General features: G+C 42.2%; 1 protein-coding gene and 1 pseudogene across 5 annotated transcripts in view; one reads left to right on the top strand and one right to left on the bottom strand.

The window, feature by feature from the left end:
- The window catches only part of NUSAP1 (nucleolar and spindle associated protein 1), a 78,542-nt gene that overhangs the window by 14,436 nt on the left and 38,557 nt on the right, over positions 1 to 25,549 (bottom strand). The window contains exons 1-5 of one of the 5 annotated variants that reach the window (XM_025998499.2): positions 25,152 to 25,372; positions 19,211 to 19,279; positions 10,205 to 10,336; positions 8,939 to 9,098; positions 3,657 to 3,764 (exon numbers count right to left, since the gene is read on the bottom strand). In XM_025998499.2, the coding sequence (XP_025854284.1) occupies positions 3,657 to 3,764; positions 8,939 to 9,098; positions 10,205 to 10,336; positions 19,211 to 19,279; positions 25,152 to 25,256 (574 nt within the window). In that variant the 5' untranslated portion in view covers positions 25,257 to 25,372. Of the gene's footprint in view, positions 1 to 3,656; positions 3,765 to 8,938; positions 9,099 to 10,204; positions 10,337 to 19,210; positions 19,280 to 25,151; positions 25,373 to 25,549 lie in introns of those variants that run through there. The other 4 variants (XM_025998502.2, XM_025998500.2, XM_072738308.1 and 1 more) reach the window with 4 other exon arrangements.
- LOC112919784 (transmembrane protein 169 pseudogene) lies at positions 10,626 to 11,700 on the top strand (annotated as a pseudogene).

Genomic DNA, 25,549 nt, shown 5'->3' with positions numbered 1-25,549 from the left:
CTTTCTGTTAATACTTATTCTTTTCTCTGCATCCCTGATATTCAACTTCAACATCATCTTTGCTAAAAATCTAATTTCAAATCTTTTAGCTTTTGGAAACTCAGGGACAGAGTATATTCATCTTATCAACTATGAAACACCATGTCTCCACTGTCCATTTCCCCACTGACAACTTGGTTTAGTCCACAGAACAATTACAGATTTGTCCTCTCCCCTCACCTTAATCAAATGGCCTTTACCTAATCATAAATTTGACATATTTTAATGTTTAGAAAGCTTTATAACAAGGATTGGCAAACCTTTTTTGTAAAGGGTCAGACAGTAAATATTTTATTTAGCTTTTGTAGCCACATCTCTTTAATACAATCCTCTAAAACTATAAAGGCCATTCCTAGCTTAAGGGTTGGAAGACAGACCAAGGTGAGCAGCAATTTGCTGATCCCTGCTCTGTGCTATTCTGATTAAGAATATACTGGGGATGCCTAGCTTGTCAGAGGAGTGTGTGACTCTTGATCTTGGGGTTGTGGGTTTAAGCCAATGTTGGATGTAAAGATTATCTTTTTTTAAAAAATATTTTATTTATTCATGAGAGACATAGAGAGAGGCAGAGACACAGGCAGAGGGAGAAGCAGGCTCCATGCAGGGAGCTCAACGTGGGACTCGATCCCAGGGCTCCAGGATCACGCCCTGGGCTGAAGGCGGTGCTAAACTGCTGAGCCACCCAGGCTGCCCTGATGTAGAGATTATCTAAAACAAACACACAAACACACATACAAGAAAACAAACACAACACTTAAAAAATTTTTTTTAATAAAAAAATTCTAAATATTAAGCATATGCTTTTCTAATATATGCTGAGCAGCACTTTAAGTACTATAAACATAATAACACGTAACATTGTATGTGCCAGGCAATAGAGAACAATAAATTACATATTTAAATATGGAATCTCGAGATGTCTGAGTGACTCAGCAGTTGAGTACCTGCCTTCGGCTTGATCCTGGAGTCCTGGGATTAAGTCCCACATTGGGGTCCCTGCAGGGAGCGTGCTTCTCCCTCTTTGTCTCTGCTGCTCTCTCTCTGGGTCTCTCATGAATAAATACAATCTTTAAAAGAAAATATGGAATCTTAAACTTATTATTGAAAAAAAAAAATTAAGGGTGCCTGGTTGGCTTAGTCAGTAGAGAATGGGACTTGATTTCTAGGTCATGAGTTCAAGCCCCATGTTGAGAGTAGAGAGTACTTAAAAAAAAATTAAGAAAAAAAACCCTACAGGTGGACATCATTCCAAATACTTTATAGACATTCATTCTCGGATATTTACTGAATACCTGCCATGTGCTAGTTGCTATGTTAGGTAATCAGAAGTTGAAAAATAGTCTCTATATACAAGAATACCTTGGCTTTTTTTTTTTTTTTTTTAAGAATACCTTGTTTTATTGCACTTTGAGAAACTGGGTGTTTTTGTCTTTCGTTTTTACAAATTGAAGGTTTCCTGCAACCTTGTCAAGCACCATCTTTCCTACTGCATTGGCTCACTTCATATCTCTATCACATTTTGGTAATTAGTTCAATATTTCAAACTTTTTCACTGTGGTCATATATTTGCTATGGTGCTCTATGGTCACTGATATTGTAATTACATTGGAGCACCACAGGCAGTGCCCATATAAGATGGCAAACTTAATAAATGTGGTACATTCTGACTTCTCTTACAGTAGCCTGCCTCTAAGTCTTCACGTGAAATGAAGAGTTGCATATCTCTCACTTTAAATCAAAAGCTAGAAATGATTAAGCTTAGCAAGGAAGGCATGCCAAAAGCCAAGATAGCTAACTGGTCCCCTAATTTTCAGCCTAAGTTGTAAATGCAAAGGAAAGGTTCACGAAAGAGATTAAAATGCTACTCCAGAGAACACCCGAATGGTAAGAAAGCAAAATAGCCTTATTGTTGAAATGAAGTCTGAATGGTCTGTGTAAAGATCAAATCAGCCACTGTATTCCCATAAGCCAAAGCCTAATCCATAGCAAGGCCCTAATGCTCTTTAATTCCGTGAAGGCTGAAGGACTTAAGGAAGCCACAAAAGAAAAGTTGGAATCTAGCAGAGGTTGGTTAATGTACAGTCCATGACATAAAAGTACAAAGTGAAGCAGCAAGTGCTGATAGAGAAGCAGCAAGAAGTTATCCAGAAGATCTAGCTAAGATCATTAATGAAGGTGGATACTATACTAATTAATAGATTTTTAATGTAGAGGAGACAGCCTTCTGTTACAAGATGCATTTGACCAAATGATCAAACTGTAGTGGATGAAGCGTTGCTTCTTATGGATAAGCAAAGAAAATAGTTTCTTGAGATGGTATCTACTCCTTGTGATGATGCTGTGAAGATTACTGAAATGACAATGAAGGGTTTAGAATAGGATCCCTGGGTGGCGCAGTGGTTTAGCGCCTGCCTTTGGCCCAGGGCGCGATCCTGGAGACCCCGGATCGAATCCCACGTCGGGCTCCAGGTGCGTGGAGCCTGCTTCTCCCTCTGCCTATGTCTCTGCCTCTCTCTCTCTCTCTCTGTGTGACTATCATAAATAAATAAAAATAAAAAAAAGGCTTAAAAAATAATTAAAAAAAAAAAGAAAATATGTCTAAAAAAAGAAAAAAAAAAAAAAGAAATGACAATGAAGGGTTTAGAATATTCCATAAACTTATACTTGATAAGGCAGTGGCAGGGTTTGAGAGGATGGCCTCCAGTTTTGAAAGAAATTCTACCGCAGGTAAAATGCTATCAAACAGCACTGCATGCTACAGAGAAATCATTTGTGAAAGGAAGTCAACTATGGTGACAAACTTCATCATTGTCTTATTCTCAGAAATTGCCATAGCCACCCCAACGTTCAGCAACCACCATCACGCATCACTCAGCAGCCATCAACACTGAGGCAAGACCCTTGGCCAGCAAAAGGAGGACCACTCTGGGGCAGCCCCAGTGGCGCAGCGGCTTAGTGCTGCCTGCAGCCTGGGGCGTGATCCTGGAGACCTGGGATCGAGTCCCACATTGGGCTCCCTGCATGGAGCCTGCTTCTCCCTCTGCCTGTGTCTCTGCCCCTCTCTCTCTCTCTCTCTCTCTCTCTCTGTGTCTCTATGAATAAATAAATAAAATCTTAAAAAAAAAAAAAAAAAAAAGGACCACTCTGCTGAAAGCTCAGGTGGGGAGCATTTTATAGCAATTACTTACTATTTATTTATTTATTTATTTATTTAATAGCTTACTTTTTAATTAAGATATGTGCATTGTTTTTTGAACAAGATCACACACTTAACAGACTACAGCATGGTGTCAAACACAACTTTCACATGCACTGAGGAAACAAATTCATTTGACTGACTTTTCTGCAGTAATCGCTTTATTGCAGTGATCTGGAACTGAAGGTGCAACATCAGGTATGTCTGTATCAACCTAATGAAATAGGTAGTATACCCACTCCCACTGTAAACCGAAGAAGCAGGCTGATTGAGGATAAGATGCCCGTGGTCTCAGAGCTAGTGAGAGAATGAAGATGCAAGGCCCAGTTAGTGCATTCAAGCTTTTAGCTGTTCTTGTGCACTGCCTATTTGGCATTAGCTTAAGCAGCCAACTATTATTTTGTTTGTGTGTAAAACTTACTTGGAGTAGCACTTATAGTTCTTTTACTTTTTCCAGGTTTGGAAAACCCATCTGCGTAGAGAGGCTTCTTTCTTTCTGCAGGTACCTTTGAATCTTCATTACCTGAATCTAAAGATACAGAACTAATCAAAGATTTTGCAACAAGTTCTCCCTATTAAGAAACATCTAGAAGTTGGGGGTGCCCAGCTTGTTCAGTCGGAGTATACAACTCTTCGTCTCAGGGTCATGAGTTCAAGTTCCACAGTGGGTGTAGAGATGACTGAAATAAAACTTAAAAGAAAAAAAGAAGGTCTACAAGTTAACATGGGCGCATTTTCATGTGATGGAGTCTGCCAAGGTGATAGAAAAAATGAGCACAAAGAATGAGTTACAGTATCACTACATAGATCATATGCTTCAAGTAGGCAGAAATTTTATGCTTCCAGTATAGAAGTTACGTAAATATATGAGAAATGGAAGAACACTTTTTCAAAACTTTTTCTATGAATAGGTTATTGTAACTAGAACAATAATCCTATAAATCCTGGGGTGGCTGGCTGGTTCAATTGGTAGAGCATGCGACTCTTGATCTGAGACCCAAGTTAGGGAGAGAGATTACTTAAAAATAAAATCTTAAAAAAAAAAAAAAAAAAAAAAAAAAAAAAAAAAAAGATTCCACAATGCCACCCACCTAAGAAACATCCTTACTATTAGCATTTTGGCAAATTTCCTCAGGTCCTCCACTTCCATACTTGTTTTTGTTCTTTTAAATCCAGCTAAAATCATGGTGTTATGTATCGGCTATTCTTCCTCACAACCATATTTTGGTATCTTTTTCAACTTGAGGCAATTTACTTAAAAATATCAAAGTGGGGGCAGTACCTGGGTGGTTTAGTCAGTTAGATGTCTGCCTTCAGTTCAGGTCATGATCCCAGGGTCCTGGCATCAAGCCCCACATCAGCCTCCCTGCTTGGCAGGGAGCCCGCTTCTCACTCTTCTCCCTGCTCATGCTCTCTCTCACTCTCTCAAATAAATAAATAAATAAAAATCTTTAAGGGCAGCCCCGGTGGCGCAGCGGTTTAGCGCCGCCTACAGCCCAGGGTGTGATCCTGGAGACCCTGGATCGAGTCCCACTTCGGGCTCTCTGCATGGAGCCTGCTTCTCCCTTTGCCTGTGTCTCTGCCTCTCATTCTCTCTCTGTGTCTCTATGAATAAATAAATAAAATCTTAAAAAAAAAATCCAAGTGGGTTTTCAAGAATATTACTTATAAAGATGTCATTCATACTGAAGGTTTCCCAATGCATCCATAAAACATAAAAGAATAACTGGATAGAGCAGGAGGGGCTGGAGCTTCTGCTTAGACCTTGGCTCTAAAACCAGAAAGGTAAAGTTTCATGCAAAACAGGGTATTTGGAATGGAATAGAAAATAGAGAAAAAAACAACTTCACAAAGAAGCAACTCAGCAGAGTGATAAGCTGCTAACAAGCCACGACTTGTGCCTTCTGGAGGCAATGACTGACAATCACTCTGTGGAATTTCTGCCAAAAGTGCATGATCTAAATCTAACCCTCAGCACATATTAGACAAACCAAGGCAGAGACACCCTACAACTGGCCTGTGTTAAAAAATGTAAAGGTCTGGGATCCCTGGGTGGCGCAGCGGTTTGGCGCCTGCCTTTGGCCCAGGGCGCGATCCTGGAGACCTGGGATCGAATCCCACGTCAGGCGGGATCGAATCCCACGTCAGGCTCCCGGTGCGTGGAGCCTGCTTCTCCCTCTGCCTGTGTCTCTGCCTCTCTCTCTCTGTGTGACTATCATAAATAAATAAAAATTAAAAAAAAAAAAAAAAAAGTAAAGGTCTAAACAAAAAACACACACACAGGGCAGCCCTGGTGGCGCAGCAGTTTAGCGCCACCTGCAGCCCAGGGCGTGATCCTGGAGACCCTGGATCGAGTCCCATGTCAGGCTCTCTGCATGGGGCCTGCTTCTCCCTCTGCCTGTGTCTCTGCCTCTCTCTCTCTGTGTGTCTCTATGAATAAATAAAAAAAAATCTTAAAACACACACACACACACACACACACACACACACACACACAGAGAGAGAAAGGGCAACATCCTCAAAAACAAAGGAAGACTGAAGTTAGACTAAACTACTCCAGGCTATAGTAGACTAAAGAGACAGCAGGATGAAATCCAAGAGCCAAGATTTTCCTTTGCTTTAATGGCCATGACTAGAATAAATCATGAAACCTAAATAAGGTCATATATAGAACCATTTAGCAATTCTCACACTTCTAGTCTCAGGGTTGCTATATTCTTAAAAATTATGGAGGACCCTCCCCCCATTTTTGTTTACATTCTATTTATCAGTATGGGCAATTAGATATTACAATCAAAACATTAAAAAAATGATATACTAGAAAACAATGTTCTTGTATGTTTAATAAATTTATGAAAAATGGCTAAGATTTTTAAAACAAAAATAGTGAGAAGAGATATTTTCACAATTTACTTAATATCTGATAGCTGGATTCTGTTATTTGCTTCTGCATACAGTATGTTATGATATAGAAGTATAGATGAAAACAAATCTTGCTACAAACAGGTAGTTGAGGGAGGAGAGTACTGTAATACTAAGCCTTTTCAAGTAACTGGATATTCTTCTGATACTATGTTAAGTACCACTTGACAAGTGGTAGTTTCTTAAAGGTTAGTTGCAATGTGGAATATGAATCCATACCAATGAGATTTTGTATTTTGTATCCCATATATTTGTGAGAAAAAGTCTTGTGGGTTGGGACGCCTGGGTGGCTTAGTGGTTGAGTGTCACCTTTGGCTCAGGGAGTGGTCTTGGGGCACCAGGATCGGGATCGAGTCTCACATGGGGCTCCCTGCAGGGAGTCTGCCTCTCCTTCTGCCTGTGTCTTTCATGAATAAATAAATAAACTCTTAAAAACAAACAAACAAGAAGTCTTGTGGGTCTATTTTTGTTTGTTTTATTTTAAGCTCTATGTCCAACATTGAGCTTGAACTCTCAACCCTGAGATCAAGAGTTGCATGCTCTACCAACTGAGCCAGCCATGCAGCTGACCCTAACATACTTTGTTTTAAGAAACAAACGCTGAGGGGCACCTGGATGGCTCAGCGGTTGAGCGTCTGCCTTTGGCTCAGGAGGTGATCCCAGGGTTCCAGAATCGAGTCCCACATTGGGCTCCTTGCAGGAAGCCTGCTTCTCCCTCTGCCTGTGTCTCCGCCTTTCTCTCTCTGTACATCCCATGAATAAATAAAATTGTAAAACAAAACAAAAACAAACACTGAAGTATTTAGGGTTAAGGGGCATATTTCTGCAACTTACTCTCAGGGAACAAAATGTATACAATACCTATATGGATGCATATATGTATATAAATATAAATAGAGAAGGGCCAAAGTAAATGTGGCAAAAACATTAACATTTCAGACATCAAGAACATAGCAACACTTGGTACTATTCTTGCAACTTTAAGTCTGAAATTATGTCAAAATAAGTTTAAAAAAGACCTCTCGGGATCCCTGGGTGGCGCAGCGGTTTGGCGCCTGCCTTTGGCCCAGGGCGCGATCCTGGAGACCCGGGATCGAATCCCACGTCGGGCTCCCGGTGCATGGAGCCTGCTTCTCCCTCTGCCTGTGTCTCTGCCTCTCTCTCTCTCTGTGTGACTATCATAAATAAATAAAAATTAAAAAAAAAATAAATAAAAGTAAAAAAGACCTCTCACCAGAAACTATGTGATCCTATTTTTTGCTCTTCAAACAGCCTTTTTTTTTTTTTTTTAAAGATTTTATTTATTTATTCATGAGAGACACAGAGAGACAGAGAGGCAGAGACGCAGGCAGAGGGAGAAGCAGGCTCCATGCAGGGAGCCCGACGTGGGACTCGATCCTGGGTCTCCAGGATCACACCCCAGGCTGCAGGCGGCGCTAAACCACTGCGCCACCGGGGCTGCCTCAGCCTGTGTTTCATTACATGAACTTAGCATATCCATGCTTGTTTCTCCATGCCCTTGAACCCGGGCCCTGCAGCTAAGTCTCCCTGACAAGACGATTGCTGGAATAGCAGATACCAGTATTTCCACCGCCACTTCTGACTCTTTGTCATTTCTATCTTGCTGTAAATCATGAGTTTAAAATGGGCTTATGAGGAATATGCATCAAAATTCCCCAGGGTGTTTATTAAAAATTGAAGGCTTGCAGGCTCAGTATCAGACACTCTACCCCTGGTAACTTTCTATATTTAGTAAGACATTCAAAATTCTAGGGAAGAAGGGAAGGCTCAGCATTAGAAATTCTGCACAATAACTGCATGGTGCCCATGGAAGTGGGTCATCTCCACCCCTCAGGCTCTGCCTCAGGTGCGCAGACACAGTTGCTGGGGGAAAAATGGACACAGAGACAATGTGGGAGTTGACAGGGTTCCCAAGGAATGAAATCATAAAGCGTCAAATTCTGTTAGGTCTGGGGGAACTGAAGTTTTCTGGTCTCATTGAAACAAACTTTTAGTTGATAAACTTTAGGGGAAAAGTTTTTAGAAAGTTAGAGACTAAGTATACGTTTATCATAATAAAAGAGGCAACTCTACTGGGAAGGTAGACTTTGCAGCCCCCTTTTAAGGGCCTTTGTTGAGAAGACCATCAGCTTTGGGTACCTGGGTCTGGAGTAGGCCAGAAAGAGCTAATGGTGATGAGCAGAGCCCTCATTTTGTCAGAATAGAGATCAACTTCCCTGAACTTTCCAGTTGCCAATCTTACTCTGTTTTTTTTCCACAACAGTACTAAAGATGACTTGATGGTCTACTGTATCTGGTTTAAACTTTCGTTTTCATTGCAGAACACTTAGGAGTTCTAAAGCATGGTGTTATGGGTTGAACTGTGTTCCTCAGAAAGGTATGTTGAAATATTTTTTTTTAAACTGTTATGACTCTCATTTTTAAAAATTTTTATTTATTTATGATAGTCACACACACACACACACAGAGAGAGAGAGAGAGAGAGAGAGAGAGGCAGAGACACTGGCAGAGGGAGAAGCAGGCTCCATGCACTGGGAGCCCGATGTGGGATTCGATCCCGGGTCTCCAGGATCGCGTCCTAGGCCAAAGGCAGGCGCTAAACCGCTGCGCCACCCAGGGATCCCTGTATGTTGAAATATTAAGTGTAAGAAACAGTAATAGGACTTCAAGAAAAAGCTTCTAGTTATGGTAGTCCTAGGAAATGAACACACATGGGTCCCCTAGGAATATCAGGGTTTTGTTTTTACTTATTTGGCATACCATTTATTCTTCTTTTTCCTGTGGAGACTGCATTCTCCTCTCCTTGGTTCTCATCTAGTGGTGAAGGAACTTCTCCAACAGTTCTGAGATCCTGGTTTTCCTGCTTCTCTGGATCCTGGAAGTCAGTGTGATCACTTATTTTTATCTCTGAATGATCCTGCTACAAATGTTAAAAGGGAATAAATGATAAAAAGTCACCACTGCCTTCCAAAGATAAGCACCCAAATTGACAAGGGGCTAAAGGAAGGAGGAGAATTAGATTTCTGAGTGGCAGATTTGGGAATAGGACATACTAGGACCACTGAAAAGCATAAATGGCAAGAACAGCTGAGAGATGAGAAATTATCAGTCTAAATGGATAGTCTAACAGCCAATGGATTATAGGGAACTAGAAAATAAAAATTAGGACTGTGAATCTTAAAAAACGGGGGGGGGGGGGGGGGGGCAGTCCACGTGACTCAGTGGTTTAGCGTTGCCTTCAGCCCAGGGTGTGATCCTGGAGACCTGAGAGGGAGACAAGTCCCACGTCAGGCTCCCTGCATGGAGCCTGCTTCTCCCTCTGCCTGTGTGTCTGCCTCTCTCTCTCTCTCTCTCTCTCATGAATAAATAAAATATTTTAAAAAAAATTAGGACTGTGTTTTGTAAAGTTACATTTGGATGAGAGGATAAAAAAGAATAAAATCAGAGTCCTCTCAAAGTGGAGGGGTGGTGGGCACCTGGGTGGCTCAGTGGTTTAGCATCTGCCTTCGGCTCAGGTTGTGATCCCGGGTCCTCGGATCGAGTCCCACATGGGGCTCCCCACATGTAGTCTGCTTCTCCCTCTGCCTATGTCTCTGCCTCTCCTGAATTAAAAAAATAGTAATGAGGGAAGTGCCTGGCTAATCCTATAACCATTCTGCTGAATGACCAACTGAAGAGTGATCACTAGATCAAAGGCCAGGTTGAAAAGAAAAAAAAAAAAACAACAACTTACTGATACTGGTTTCTCTTTCCTTCTTATATTATCCCTCACTTAAGTGAGTGTTTAATTCATTTTCATATTTATTTGACCAATATTGAACTTGTGCTTAATCCTTAGTGAGTGTTTCCAAGAGTTAGCACCCAGGGTGTGAGGATGACCAGCGTGGCCTCGGGTCTGTGATTTCATGGAGCTTACAGCACACAGTTTACAACCATTTGATACCAAAGAAATTCAGATAGAAAGTTTCCTAAGAATATACCAATTTTGGCACAGGTGGTGGTCAAGATTGGTACACGTCCATTCACCTGGGAGTCAGGGTTCTTGCACCTTCTCCTTGTTTTGATGATGTGGCCAACTGGCTCCCTCTTAGCTTGTTCCTGGCTGCTCATCTGCATCTCAGTCTCATCCCAGGAGGATGCAGAAGTTTGAGTTCCATTCTAAAAAGAAAGACATTAATCTTCCATGTCCTATTTTTAGAGTTATAATGTGCAGGAAGAATCAGAATTTAAACTGAATAAAAACTGTATTTTACAAAAGGTAATTTTAAAACTGTCTTGTACTAAATTATAGGCCTGAAGAAGAATTTTAGAGGGTTTGAGAAGAAGCAATCTCATTTAACAACCCCAGCTTAGTGGCAGGTTTGCATCCTCCCAGTGGATGGCAGCTCCCCGGTGGCGGCTGCTTGCCTGACTCGGTCTGGGTCCTGTGCCAGACTTTGTCCCTGGCATGCACAGCCCCATCCAGGAAGAAGCTCTGATGTGTGAATCGTGAGTTTGCTCAAGCAAGTCAGACACCTCCCACGGAATAACTAGACCTGAGGAAGAGCTGGACCAGTAGAAGGCCAGGGCCAGCTCCCAAGCCCCCCAACAGGGCTCTCTCAGGAAGGCCGTGGCTGCTGCCCTGGCCCTGGATGGGGAATCCACAATGGGTTGCAGGAAAGAGTCCCGCCCAAAATCTATCATCATCTACTGGTCAGAAAATGAGAAACTGGAGGAGCCTGGGGAACTAGAAGGTGGAGACCAGCCTGATGAAGAGGAGGGAGATGATTTTCTAGACTATCCTACGGATGATGATATATGGAACATGCTCGTGGACAGCCGCTATGTCACATTAACTGGCACCATCACACGAGGAAAGAAAAAGGGCCAGATGGTGGACATCCACGTCACACTGATAGAGAAGGAGCTGCAAGAATTGACCAAGCCGGGATCCCTGGGTGGCGCAGCGGTTTGGCGCCTGCCTTTGGCCCAGGGCGCGATCCTGGAGACCCGGGATCGAATCCCACGTTGGGCTCCCGGTGCATGGAGCCTGCTTCTCCCTCTGCCTATGTCTCTGCCTCTCTCTCTCTCTCTCTCTCTCTCTATCATAAATAAATAAAAAAATTAAAAAAAAAAAAAAAAAAGAATTGACCAAGCCTCAAGGGTCATCAAGGGAGATAACACCTGAAGACATAAAGGCCTGCCAAATGGGAGGAGACCATGGGCCCCGTTTGGTCCTCTGGATGCTGGTCGGTCTGCCTGTGGTCTTTATTCTCTCTTTTGTTGTCTTTCTTGCCATGGCCATGGCCTCTTCCCTGGGCCTCTATGCCGCTGTGGTCCAGCTCATATGGTCCAGGGGAGCATGGTGGCAAGCTGCCCGGGACATGGAGAAAGATGGAGAAAGGCTTCTATGTTGGCTCTGCAGTAAGCTAGGTCTGGAGGGCTGTTCTCCCTACAGCATTGTAGAGCTTAAATCGGACAATATTCCAGGCAATCTCTCCAACAAGGACCCCACCCAGGAAGTAGAAACTTCCACTGTCTAAACTTCCAAAAACTTACGTCCTTCTCTCATCTCAGTAGCCTATATGTTGTCTTCCAATTGCAGAAGATTCTTGCTTTAAATTAGCCCCCTACCTCTCTCAGTTCTGGAAAACTGTAGCCGCACTATTCTGTTCTACCATCTCAGTGGTTCCAGGAGGGCAGGGAACAGAAAAGCAATTTATGCCAAAGCTGTCTATCCATGGATGAATTCTCATTTCCTGCTCTAAAATAACCATTGATCTGGGACAAGGAGCTCAGTTTTAAGTTCAGGAGTTTGAAGATGTTACCGGTCCCTGGAAACCAGGGGAGTATGTGACTAAATGTGACAGGGGAAAACGGAGGCTCCAGGGAGACCAAGTTCACCAAAAAGATCATAAGTAGGATGGAGAGAAACACTTAGGACAGGGCTACCACAGTACAGCAGGATGTGAAGATTTTTGTGCATTACTTAGATTTTAATATAGTGGCATGTAATTCAAATCCTAAAATATCAGTGGTTTAAACAAGATAGAAATTTCATTCTTTCTTGTGCAGAAGTCTGGAGGCCGACCATCGGGGTACCTGACCAAGTCATCCAAATCCCAGGCTTTATTCCCCTACCATTAGGAGGATGTAGCCCTTTTTTTTCCTTTTAAGGAGACTTCTTTGGGGAAGTCTCACTCAACACTTCCTATATTTCATTGGCCAGGCCTTAGTCACATGACCTCACAGGCAAAAGAGGCTGAGAAATGTAGTCTTTTGGTTAAGCAGCTATAGTCTAGGCTAAATATATGGGTTCCGCTAATTTAAGCAAAAAAAAGAAAACATGGCTATTTTGGTAGGCATAAAGAGTCTCTGCCTCCTGGTAATTATTTAAATATATTCAGATCCCAAACTGCTAATACAGTTGTGTTTATTTACTTATTCAGGACTGAATGTTACATAGAGAATTTATATTAGATACTAGCTATATATACTGTGTATATGCTACCAATAGATATTAGCAGCTCATGTACTTTGCAATTAGTCTGTAATGTCATGTGGTTTCAGGGTTTTTAGAAAGGAAGAGTTGAATATAATTAGTAGCATAACTTTTTTCCTGTATTGAAGGCAGGACTGGGGAGTGATATTTAATATAACCTACATATTAAAGACTGTGGAGGGAGGGATTGCAAACTTCCCCCAACAGGTTTCAGTAGCCCTAACTGCTCAAAGACAGGATTAGCTTTCTGTTGTTTGGCAAGACCTCACAGCCTCATTCACTCAGACCCTCCTGGAATATTTTGGCTGTGCTGTGAAAATTGTGTCCTCCTGGCCACTAAGGGGTGTACACCAGATGAATCTAGATTCATAGAATCTGAACTCTTTTTTCCTATTTAAATTTAGTCCAGAGGGATCCCTGGGTGGCGCAGCGGTTTGGCGCCTGCCTTTGGCTCAGGGCGCGATCCTGGAACCCGGGATCGAATCCCACGTCAGGCTCCCAGTGCATGGAGCCTGCTTCTCCCTCTGCCTCTCTCTCTCTCTGTGACTATCATAAAAAAAAAAAAAAAAAAAAAAAAAAAAAAAAAAAAAAAAATTTAGTCCAGAGGGTGTCTAATTTAAAAAAAATCAAAATAAATAAAAATTAAAAAAAAAAAAAAAAAAAGGGATCCCTGGGTGGCGCAGCGGTTTAGCGCCTGCCTTTGGCCCAGGGCGCAATCCTGGAGACCCAGGATCGAATCCCACGTCGGGCTCCCGGTGCATGGAGCCTGCTTCTCCCTCTGCCTCTCTCTCTCTCTCTCTCTGACTATCATAAATAAATAAAAATTAAAAAAAAAAAATCAAATCCCAAGAGATGAAGCAGATTTTTTTTTTTTTTTTTTTTTGGAGGTTTGGGTCTTTAGAAGAACACCTGATGCCCATTTCTTGTTGACGTCTCAGGAAGAAGCACTGTTAAGCACTGTTAAGAACTGTGAATCAAACCAGATGGGTCAGTAGTGCTCTCCTACAGAAGGACAGGGACATTTGCCTAAAGTATGCTGAACACCATTTTCAGAAGAACGCCTTTTATTTTTATTTTTTTTTTAATTTTTTATTTATTTATGATAGTCACACAGAGAGAGAGAGAGAGAGGCAGAGACATAGGCAGAGGGAGAAGCAGGCTCCATGCACCGGAAGCCCGATGTGGGATTCGATCCCGGGTCTCCAGGATCGCGCCCTGGGCCAAAGGCAAGCGCTAAACCACTGCGCCACCCAGGGATCCCCAAGAACGCCTTTTAAAAACAATAGAAACAACTATAATTAGTTTCTTTCCTTCTTTTTTTTTTTTTATAATTAGTTTCACACAAAACAAAACTGCCCAGCATTTTGAAAGTAACCTTGGTGTTCTCTGGTGCTTTTGCAAAAATGTAAACAATTGAAATGAAGACAAAGAAAATAAAATAAAAATGAATTAAAAAAAAAAAAAAAACCCCAGCTTAAAAATTAGGCTTTTCAAGAAAGCATTCAAAGTTTTCTTAGTGTGAGTAAATAAGCAAATTAGCATTAATTGTTTTGAATAGACACACCGTGCTCTAATAATTACAACTAATATCACACCTTGTAATATTGGGGTACACATTCACATGAGTTATCTCATTTATTCCTCAAAGACTATGAGATAGGTACTAACCTTATTCTCATTTCACAGAAGGGGAAACTGAGGCTTGGAGTCTAACTCATCCAAAGCCAAAATAAGGGAGTTAGTGAGACTGACACCTGTACAACCATACACTAAAAGAGCTACATTATCAGAAGAGTATGGTACAAGTACCAGAATATCCCACACAGACTTATTTATATAAGAACTCATCGTTTGATAACAGTTGTCCTTCATATTAGTGGGGGAAGACTAGATTCATGATTCAACATTTGATGCAGAGAAAACTATGCTTTTTATCTTTTTGGTGGGGAGAGGGAAATGAACCTTGATCCCTTTATTTCCACACCAAAATGCAATCTGGATGGGTAAAAGACTTAAATGTAAAAAATCAAACTATGGAAGCACTAGGGAAAAAAAATAGGTGAGGCTTGGTTTGCTTTTGGTGTTTTTGTTTTTATACATGAATTTTAATTTTTTGAAATAGACTAATATTATACACATGTGGCTAAAAAAAATTATGAAGTACTGAAGAGATTATAATGGAAAGCCACTGCCTCTGCCCTGGCCTCCTATTTCCAGGGCTTCGCTGCAGGTGGTTGCTTATGCAGCACGTGCAGTTTGTTAGGGGGGCGGGGCGGGGGGCAATCATTTGTATTTGCAGCAGCCATTTGTAGTGCCTATAGTGGGCTGCAGCTTAGTTCACTGGTCCCAGTCTCCTCTCCCATCTTCTTCCTGAGAGCACCATACCACTTCACTATTAGCTACCTTTGCTGCTTTAAAGACTCTGAAAATTTTAAATCTCGTCTCACAGCTACATAAAACATCCTCTAAGATCCAAATACAGAATCCTTCTACTTTTTCACCTCTTGTCTTTTCTTGCTCAATGTCTATCATCTATTCTCCTTAAGTCGTTAACATTAATAGCTTGTTATATAACCTTAATTGAATCATCTGTGCCTTGTCTGTGTAGCTTGATTCCAGTTTATAAATCATTAAGGTTCTTGAGGCTTTTTTTTAAAGCTTTTGTTTTCTGTGTCATCTGGGTCTCCTTTAGGGTTATCTTTTTACTTATCTTAAGCTCTCTCACACTGCAGGCCTCCCCTCAAATGTCTGCTGTTGGCTGTCTACCCTATTTCAAAACAAGAAAAACCTCGTTAGGGGCTTGGATGTGTGGGAGGGCCTTATCTGGTGGGGTCAGATCTACTAAGGTCCTTAGGTGAGGAGGAGGCTGTTATGCAAGGGAATCCTTGAATGCCAGAAGACAGGCCTTAGCTTGATAGTATTGAAATTCCTTACAGAGAAACCTTCCAGTATTTTAAACAGTACTGACACCTGGCACTCTCACATGGAAGTGGTGGATAGAGTGCTTTGTATCCTGATTTTTCACTTCATTTCACTGTGGTGCCTAGACCCCATTCTCTGAGAGCTGATTTAGTTGGCTTGGGGCTTGATAAGGCCCATATATATATATATATGACCATTTGTAAAAGATATATATATATATATATGACCATTTGTAAAAAGCTCCCCAAATGATTCTCTCATATATCCTGCAATGAGAACAATATAAATATAAAATGTAAAATAAATAAATAATATAAAATGTATGTGTTGGAAGTCAATAAGGAGGCTTAGAGAATGGCACGTTTAGACTTCTGTATGTTACAGAAGTGAAATAGTTCTAAGTGATATAAAGTCCAGGATGAAGACTGGCAAGGAAAGTTACAGGAGCTTTGGGCACCTGAGTGGCTCAGTGGTTGAGGGTCTGCCTTCAGCTCAGGTAGTGATCCCAGGGTCCTGGGATTGAGTCCCGCATAAAAAAAAAAAAAAAGTTACAGGAGCTAAGGAACAAGGAGACAAGGGTGGTAAAGGACATCTAGATGTACCCATCAATTCACCTCAAAGAAGGTCAGCAAATGAAAGGTGAAAACAGGTAAACAAATTCAAAGGTGGGATACATGAGAAAGATACTATCTGGATCCCACTTCCCAACTCCCTGGATAGTCATATGGAAGAAAAAAACTGCTTCTACTATAGAAGTGACATCTTTGGGTTACAGGTATTGTTGGAATATGGAGACACTTTTATTTTTATTTTTATTTATTTTTTTTTTTGGAATATGGAGACACTTTTAAAGTACTTATTTAGGGCAGCCCCGGTGGCTTAGCGGTTTAGCGCCACCTTTAGCCTGGGGTGTGATCCTGGATTCCCAGGATCGAGTCCCATGTCGAGCTCCCTGCATGGAGCCTGCTTTTCCCTCTAATAAATAAATAAAAATCTTTAAAAAAAAATAAAATAAAGTACTTATTTAGCCTTCCTGCAGGGACTCCATATTAGCAGAGTGCAGGACAGGTCTGTTAGCACAACCCTGGAGATGATTGTTTTAATCCCATGCATCTTAAACACACTGATGTGTGGGAGGCTGACCCAGATCAACGAGGAGGTGTTCAATCCTGAATGCACCATGATGTTCCTGTAATAGACTTGTCTAACTCCAACTCTGACGAGGCCCACCTGGTTAGAGCAAGGGAGTCCTTGGTACACAGCCAGACTGACCCACATACAAAACTACTCCAACTCATATAACTAAGGCTGACCTACAGTGCAAGAACAAGGATTCCATAAGATACGATGTCCCACTCACTCAGATGTAGAGGTCTGGAAGTTTGCACATTTGTCAATTCTTGGCAACATCAATGATCTCTTTGCTATGTACTTGGACTGTGTTGACTCCTTCTGTAGCCTTAGATTAATAAACTCTGTGTCAGGTCTTCCTACCAATCTAAGCTCATTATTGAGGGGTGTGTGGGTGGTTCAGTCCTTTGAATGGTGGCTCCTGATTTCAGCTCTGGTCATGATCTTGGGGGTCCTGAGATTGAGCCATGCCACCAGCTCTCTGCTCAGTGGGGAGTCTGCTGAGAATTCTTTCTTGCTCTCCACCCTGCCTCCGGTAACTGCTTATGTACATGTTTTCCCTAAAAATAAGTCAGCCTAAAGATTTATTTAAGATGTTTTTTGAGAGAAAGAGAACTTGCAAGCGAGAGCGCACAAGTGGGGTGTGGGATGAGGGGAGGTAGGATGGCATAGAGAGGGAGAAAGAAAAGCAGACCCCAGGCTGAGGAGGGAACCTGATATGGTGCTTGATCCCAGGACCCTAGGATCATGATCTGAGCTGAAGGCAGCCGCTTAACAGGTTTCACCATCCAGGTGCCCTAAGCTCACTATTGATAGATTCAACACTTAGGAACTCTTTATCTGACTGAATTTGGACTATCATCATGCTTTTATGAATTTTTTTCAAAATGGAATGGCCCTGGGATGCCTGGGTGGCTCAGCATTTGGGTGTCTGCCTTCGGCTCAGGGCATGATGCTGGGATCCAGGATCTAGTCCTGCATCGGGCTCCTTTTGGGGAGCCTGCTTCTCCCTCTGCCTGTGTCTCTGCCTATCTTTCTCTGTGTCTCTCATGAATAAATAAATAAAATCTTAAAAAAAAAATGGCCTTTAAGATGAATTCGAAATACACTAATTTGAGTCTATTAACTACCATCCAAACTAAAATCTTGATTTCAAATGGCTCTAATCGTATCCTTATTAAAAGAATTATATATACATATATATATAATTCTCTATATATAGACAGATTGAGATCTAGTTGATGTAAATTCTTAAAGCTAGAATTCAAAATTAATCCTTTTTTGTTATTTTAGGTTAATTAAACCTGGAACCAAAAAAAATTTTGCCTTACGGTTTAAAAAATTTATGTATGTATATTTTTTAAGTAGACTCCATACCCAGCATGAAGCCCAGTGCGGGGCTTGAACACATGACCCTGAGATCAAGACCTGAGCTGAGATCAAAAGTTGGATGCATAACCAACTGAACTACCCAGATGACCCAAAACAAATCTGAGTATTAATAATTTTAAATGTTTATAACCTGGAATATAGTTATAGAAGTAGTAAAGACAGGGAGGGGGATGAGGGAGGCCAGTGGCTAGATTTTTTTTTTTTTTAATTTTTATTTATTTATGATAGGCACACAGTGAGAGAGAGAGAGGCAGAGACACAGGCAGAGGGAGAAGCAGGCTCCATGCACCGGGAGCCCGACGTGGGATTCGATCCCAGGTCTCCAGGATCGCGCCCTGGGCCAAAGGCAGGCGCCAAACCACTGCGCCACCCAGGGATCCCCAGTGGCTAGATTTTTAATTCATGTTTATATTTACCTTCATTTCCAGATAGATAATGGATGCTCTTCAAAGCCTAGGGCTTAAGATCTTTCTGGATTTTCCTCTATTTTAAGTTTAGAATCCTGGCCCTAACACTGCACCCACGGAATACGTCAGGCCTGTCAAAAACCTTCGGTCTGAGGCAGTGATGACAACTTCCTCCCCTATTATTCTGGTTTACAGTTCACCACAAGCCACTTTCACAGGCCCTATATCATTTGATTTTTCTTTTCTTTTTTTTTTTTTTTATTTTTCTTAACATTTAATTTAGCAAAGCAGATGTTGTGTCCATTTTAAACAATAGGAAAATAAGAATTAAGGCATTTGAGTTTTCTAAGATCACATAAAAAGAAATGACAACAGCTACTTAACCTGGGTTTTTTGGGCTTCAAATCCTGTTCCTTCCTTGCTCACACCAAGCTAGCTCTTGTAATGTTTGGCAACTAGTAATTAATTAGCCTTTGCATTTTTATGAGAACATCTTATTCAACACATTACTCACTACTAGGCAGTTGCTCTATAACAAATAGTTATTATGAAAGGATTTATTACCAATAATGATCTCTTTGGGGATCACTGATTTTGGGGATCAACATGTCTTGAGTTTCACTAGTTGTCTTTACCACTCATTATTTAAATATAGTTGCTGTAGTAATAGGTGATTTAAAAAAAAAAAAGCTTACTTACCTGACTCTCATTTTCTTTTTTTGCTTCGTCTTTAAGGTAGGCTTTCAAGGCTTTTAACAACTTGTCTGCCTACAGGAGAGTTAAAGACTGTATCAGTAGGGCCAGAAATCAAGTAACCAAAACAGATACATTATTAACTTTCCTGTTTTTGAGGATAATTATTTTCCTGTTCTTATATTCCTCCAATGTCCTCTGGGCAGGCTCTGGGAACAGAGGGACGACCAAGACAGAACTGGCCCCACACAGATTTCATGGGCAAATGGGGAAGTCAGGCAGGGAAAGAGCCATGACGACTGAGAGCTGAGAGCCAGCATGAGGCCCAGACTGTGGTGCAGGAACACAGATAGGCTCAGCTGCCAAGGTCTGGGCTGGCAGGATAGACGTCATCAGGGAACTGGACATGCCACTTCTAAGATGAAGGCACGATGTCTGTAGTTGCTGAGGTCTGAAGGATGAACACGACAGCAGTGGCCAGAGGGACGAGGTAATGATATGGCACGGGAAGGCAAGAAGGAGGGTGGAGATTGGGGAACTCAAGTTCAGTGTGGCTGGAACATGGAATGGTTAAGGGAAAGGGAGAGAAGACACTGTAAAAGGGGGCAGGGGCCAATCCTGCCAGGCCTTGTAAGCCTGTAAGAGTAGGAACCCTCAGAGCAAAAGGCAGTGTCTGAAGAGTCTATAGCAGTGCAGTAGGGGGACCAATTTTGCAGTACTCTAGCTGTATAATGTGCCAGATGCAGTTGATGGCAGAAAGACAGAAGCCAGGAGAGCAGCTGGGAGGCTGTTATAAGGAAACCAGAAAGGACCGTGGCCTGAGCTGGAGCCTGGGCTAAGGCAATTATGGACATATTAGAAACTTTTTTAGGAAGTAAAATCAGTATGAACATAGGTTTGAGGAGTAGTGAGACTTTATTACACCCAGGTTTCTGGCTTGGACAGCTGATGGAACATGCTGGGGGTCTCTCAGATGGGGAATGCCAAACATAGGCAGGCTTGGGAGGAGGATGGTTACAGGTCCCTGGAGCAAAGGGACCCCTAGTTTCTCTTCCTACCACAAGAAACCTTCCCTTTCTGAAAGAGATATACTAATCTGATTGATTATATTTTCTTGTGCTTTTAAAAAGTCAAGCATATTGGTTGGGTTGTCTCTTCCTCCTCTTCCACTCAGCCATGCAGCTGAGAACCAGATATTTTATTTGCAATGTGGGCCCAGCCACCACATCTCATACCATTTATTATAGGCCATGTGTCCAGGAGAGGGGCAGAGATCCAAATTTGGTTTGTGCTTTAGGGGACAGGTGTGAAGCACATCCCCTAGCCAGTTTACCAGTATGCCCTACATCAAGTTCTCAGGCACCATACCAGCTCGTAATAAAGTGCTGCTTATTTCCTATTTGCTATTGTTCCTTGAATCTCTCTTGGGATCTTCTCTGTGAAAGGGGTGATTGGCAGGGCAGAATTCAGGTATTCGTGGTTCTTCAATAATTTTTTCCCCAACTACTTCATTTGTTGACATATAAAAAGCTATAGATATTTAATACATACAATTTCATGTGTTTGAAAGTAAATGTATACCTGCAAAACCATTATTACAATCATAAGCTTCTTTGTCACCAATAGTTTCCTTCTGCCCTCTTTGGGTTTTGTTTTTTTCTGGTTTTAAGAACACTTTGCGTAAGACCTATCTTTGCACATTACGTATACCATACAGTATTATTAATCACAGGCTCTTCATTGTACAGTTTCCAGAACACTTTCTTAAAATAACACAAAAACCTCATCAAATATGTGACAATGATGAAACAAGGTACCTGTGGCAGGGCCAAATCAGGGCATGTTATCAGGTTAAATATTATGGGGTGATGCTCAAGAGAGCTGAGGAGGAGGTACAGGTGTTAGTATCAGCACTACTCTCTCATCCCCTTCAACAAGCATTTATCATGCTGCATACTGTTCCAGGCAAGGCAGAGGCAGTGATGAACCAGAGAGACAATGTTTCCACTCTCTAGGAACTTCCAGGGGTGGGCTACTGGGGAAACAGCCTATTAATGAAATGAGCTAAAAATAAGGGATATGACATCAGGTGCTACCAGAAAATTAAACTGGGGACTGGGGTGAGTTGCTACCTGAGTTAGAAGAGTCAGGAAAGGCCTCTCAGATGTGGTGACTTTTAAGTGGAAATGTGAACAAGCAGCAGGTGAAGATGTGGGGAGAGCATTCCATTAGAGGGCACATCAAGCCCTGAGGTGGGCTGGTGAACTGAAGGACAGAAAGAAGCCAGTGTCGTGAGCATGGTGAACATTGGGGTGAACCAGAGCAGAGAGGCCAGAAGGAACCAGAGGCTGGGTCAAGTAGAAGGGTACAGGCCACAACAACATGTGAGTTTCTTCCTAATAACTTTTTATTACAAAAACGTCAAGTCCACAGAAGAAGTGAAACAGTACAATAAACACTCTTGTCCTCCACACCTAGATTCAGCAATCACTAATATGGTCTCATATTTGCCTCATCTATATAATATGTATTTCTTGCCAATCTCTTTGAAAATAGATTCCAGTCATCACGATATTTTCCCACTAAATACATCAGCCACACCTAAAAATAAGGGGCTGTTCTCCTATATAACCTCTAATGTGTTATCATACCTAGGAAAAATATTAATTTCCTAATATCCTCTGATATGTAGCCCCAAATCAAATTTCCTCAATTGTGTCAAATTTTAATTGTTTTCTTTTTTAAAAATTTCCCTCCAAATCAGGAGCAAACCAAATTTCTCACATTACATTGGCAAGAGTCTGGATTTTATTTTAGGTGTGAGACACCTAAAATAATTAGGTAAGAGCAATTTCAGTAGAAAAGAAAAAAGAAATTGAGCAGTAAATGAAAGACAAATGGTCAGGGAAGAGGTTTTTATTTTTTTTCTTAAAGGCTATTAAGGCCTAATTGCATGCAGTTGAATGGGAGAAACTGATGTGGGAGAGGAGCTAATTGCAGGTATGTAGCCCTAGAGGTGGGAACAAGGATCCCCAGCACAAACAGCAAGGCTGCCTTTAGGCAAAGGTAGAGTACAAGGGGACAGGTATGGGATGGCCTGAGGGTTTGATGGTGGAAAGATGTGCAAATGCTCAGCTGACTGTATCCATTTTTCCATAAACTATGAGGAAAAGTCATCAAGGGGAAAGGGAGCCAATCTGAGGTGAGAAGATAGTAAATAATTGTCCTCAAAAACGGGAAGGTTAATGACTACCAAGGAAGCATAGGAGAATCAAATGCCCATTTTACAATTTATGGTTATTTATTTATTCATTTATTTATTTATTTATTTATTATTTTTTAAATTTATTTATTCGTGAGAGACAGAGAGAGAGAGGCAGAGACACAGGCAGAGGGAGAAGCAGGCTCCATGCAGGGAGCCCGACATGAGACTCGATCCTGGGACTCCAGGACCACACCCTGGGCTGAAGGCGGTGCTAAGCCGCTGAGCCACCGGGCTGCCCTATGGTCATAAATTTAAATCCATTCAACAAAGTTAGGGGATTTTCTATAGGCAGGGTCAGCTGGTTAGGGAGGGGAAGGAGAGGGACATAACCACAGTACCTTATTATACCTAACAAAATTAAATATACATTAATTTGGTTTTTTTATACATTAATTTGATAACTAGTCCAAGTTTAATTTTCTTCAATTGTCTCAAACGGGTCTTTCTATACAGTTGCTTATAATAATGCCTTATATGGTCAACCACGGGAAATAGTACCTCTCAATAATATTTATTAACACCCACTGTGTGCCAGGTACTGTGTGTTAGATAGGTAATGGGGTCTATAGTGACCAGAAATATTTTACTATTCCACGCTATGAAAACAGGTGATAATTGGCTAACCCAGATCAGGTACTGAAGAGAACTACAAGAGGGACTTTTAGAAAAAGATCTCAAGGGCAGATCTCAGCGGTTTAGCGCCGCCTTCAGCCCAGGGTGTGATCCTGGAGACCCGGGATAGAGTCCCGCGTCAAGCTCCCTGCATGGAGCCTGCTTCTCCCTCTGCCTGTGTCTCTGCCCGCCTCTCTCTCCCTGTGTCTCTCATGAATAAATAAAATCTTTTTTAAAAAAAGAAAAGAAAAGAAAAGAAAAAGATCTTACTTGCAGTAACTCTTCAGAAACCCAAACGGTAATTGAGGCCTTAATGTAATCCAGAGCTCTGAACTTAGGAAGCCTCCACTGTAACTCTCCTGCCACTGTCTGGAGCATTATTCTAGCACTGCCAACAAGCTGAAAATAATTATTCAGCATCTCCTATATAAGATATACTGCGCTTAGTGTTGTAAAGACCTTCCAAGGAGCATGGATAAGATTCTTGTTCAAGGAACTTAACTTTTAGTGGAGAGGATAACACAATACACAAATAACCAGAGTGCAAGGAGAAAGCCTACAAGTGCTCAAAGAGAGTATCTGAAATTAAACTGCTTTAAAAGCATTTAGTGGGGCAGCCCGGGTGGCTCAGCAGTTTAGCGCCACCTTCAGCCCAGGGCGTGATCCTGGAGACCTGGGATGGAGTCCCACATCAGGCTCCCTGCATGGAGCCTGCTTTTCCCTCTGCCTGTGTCTCTGCCTCTGTGTCTCTCATGAATAAATTTTAAAAATCTTAAAAAAAAAAAAAAAAAAAAAAAAAAAAGCACACGGTGTTCCTGGGATTACAGGGATGGTGGGCCTGTGACCAAGGGACTGAAGAGGAGATGAAGTGCCAAGGCACGGATACTTCTGGTAGTAGACTCTGAAGAGCAGCTGGAAATTATTAATGCAAATAAATAAGAGAGAGAGAAGGGAATTCGAGGCCAAAGGGTCAAAATTAGCAAAAGAAGACTAAGGACCAGGTGTACAGGTTGGATGCTAAGCTGTCTTGAATAAGATTCCAGCCAGACTACAAAAAGCTTAAGGGAACTAACCTAAGGAATTAAGGCTTTGTTTATGAAGTAGTATTGGGGATGCCATTAAAAAAAACTACAGCTCAGGAGCAGCTGGGTAGCTCAGTGCTTGACCGTCCGCCTTTGGCTCAGGTGGTGATGGGGGTCCTGGGATCCAGTCCCGCATCAGGCTCCCCACAGGGGGCCTGCTCTCCCTCTGCCTAGGTCTCTGCGTCTCTCAGGAATAAATAAAATCATACCTCCAAAGACACTCCTTTACTATTAAGCCCTAACAGGTACCTGGGCACTGATTAGTTTTTTTTAAATCTCTTAAAAACATTTGTAATGCCTGATTTAGGCATTCACGCAGTGTACATACCACGCCCTGCAGAGCACACCTCCAGAGTACCCGTAAGTATTCTGTGGGAAAACTCCACTAAAGAACATATAGGCCCCCAATTCCAAATTGCATCCCCACATTTTCCCCTCAACGTTTTGCAGCGTCGGAGTCAAAGGCCTTACCAGTTCTGAAACAGAACACGAGCACAATGGCAATAACAAAATAACGATCAATTCTAGGTCAGGGCTGCGTTATAAAAACTTCTCCACGTGGTGGTCCTCTAAAAAAGTCATCCTTTCTTCCAGGTCCTCCAATTGAGTATTAAGGGGTTTGGGGCTCATTTACAATTCACAGAATTGTTGCTGTTTCGATTTTTCCCAAAGCCAAGACAATGATTTCCGCGACCGCCTAACGACCTGAATTAGACACAGCATCCCTGAGCCTGCATTTCCTGGATTAACTCCGGAGTACTTCTAATAAAGCCAAACCAAACAAACCTTTTTGAAGTCAAGGCCTATGTGATCCCCCAGAAAAGTCAGCCTCAAAATAAGGTGGATACTATGGCCCCCTCTCCGTTTTGCGTAGCTGGAGGGACAGCTAGCTCAGTCCGCCCGGGGCGGAGCGGGCTCGCGTTCAGTCCTTTCCCACCAGGTCTCCCGGAGGCCGCCCTTAGTGCCCCGCCCGTTACCCGCTTCGTACCCTCAGGTTAGCCCGGAGGCCGAGACTCTTGGCTAAGTTCTGCAGGTCGCTGTACTTGAAGGAGTCAAGCTCCTCAAGGGAGGGTATGGCCACGGCGAGCTGCATCCAGGCGACCACGCAGACGACACGTACCCCACACACAACAAAGCAGTTCAAAACTCAGACGCCACGGAGAGCGTTGGCCAAACCGAGCTTTATAGAGAGTTTAAATTGAAAATACTGCACTCCTATTGGTTAAAAATGCTGTGAAGGCGGGGTTTCCTGGCGCTGACCAATAGAAACAACGATGCTCCACCCATCAGACGCATGTTTCCCCCCACCCCCCAACAACGCTTTGGCGCCGAAGGGCGTGTCCAGGCAGTGGGGCGGGACAGAGCGCCCGGCTCACGACGTCCAAT

This window comes from Vulpes vulpes, chromosome 15, assembly GCF_048418805.1.
Source record: "Vulpes vulpes isolate BD-2025 chromosome 15, VulVul3, whole genome shotgun sequence".
Classification (NCBI taxonomy): Eukaryota; Metazoa; Chordata; class Mammalia; order Carnivora; family Canidae; genus Vulpes; species Vulpes vulpes.
The sequence above is the reverse complement of the archived record's forward strand: the minus strand, read 5'-3'. Positions and strand labels throughout refer to the sequence as shown.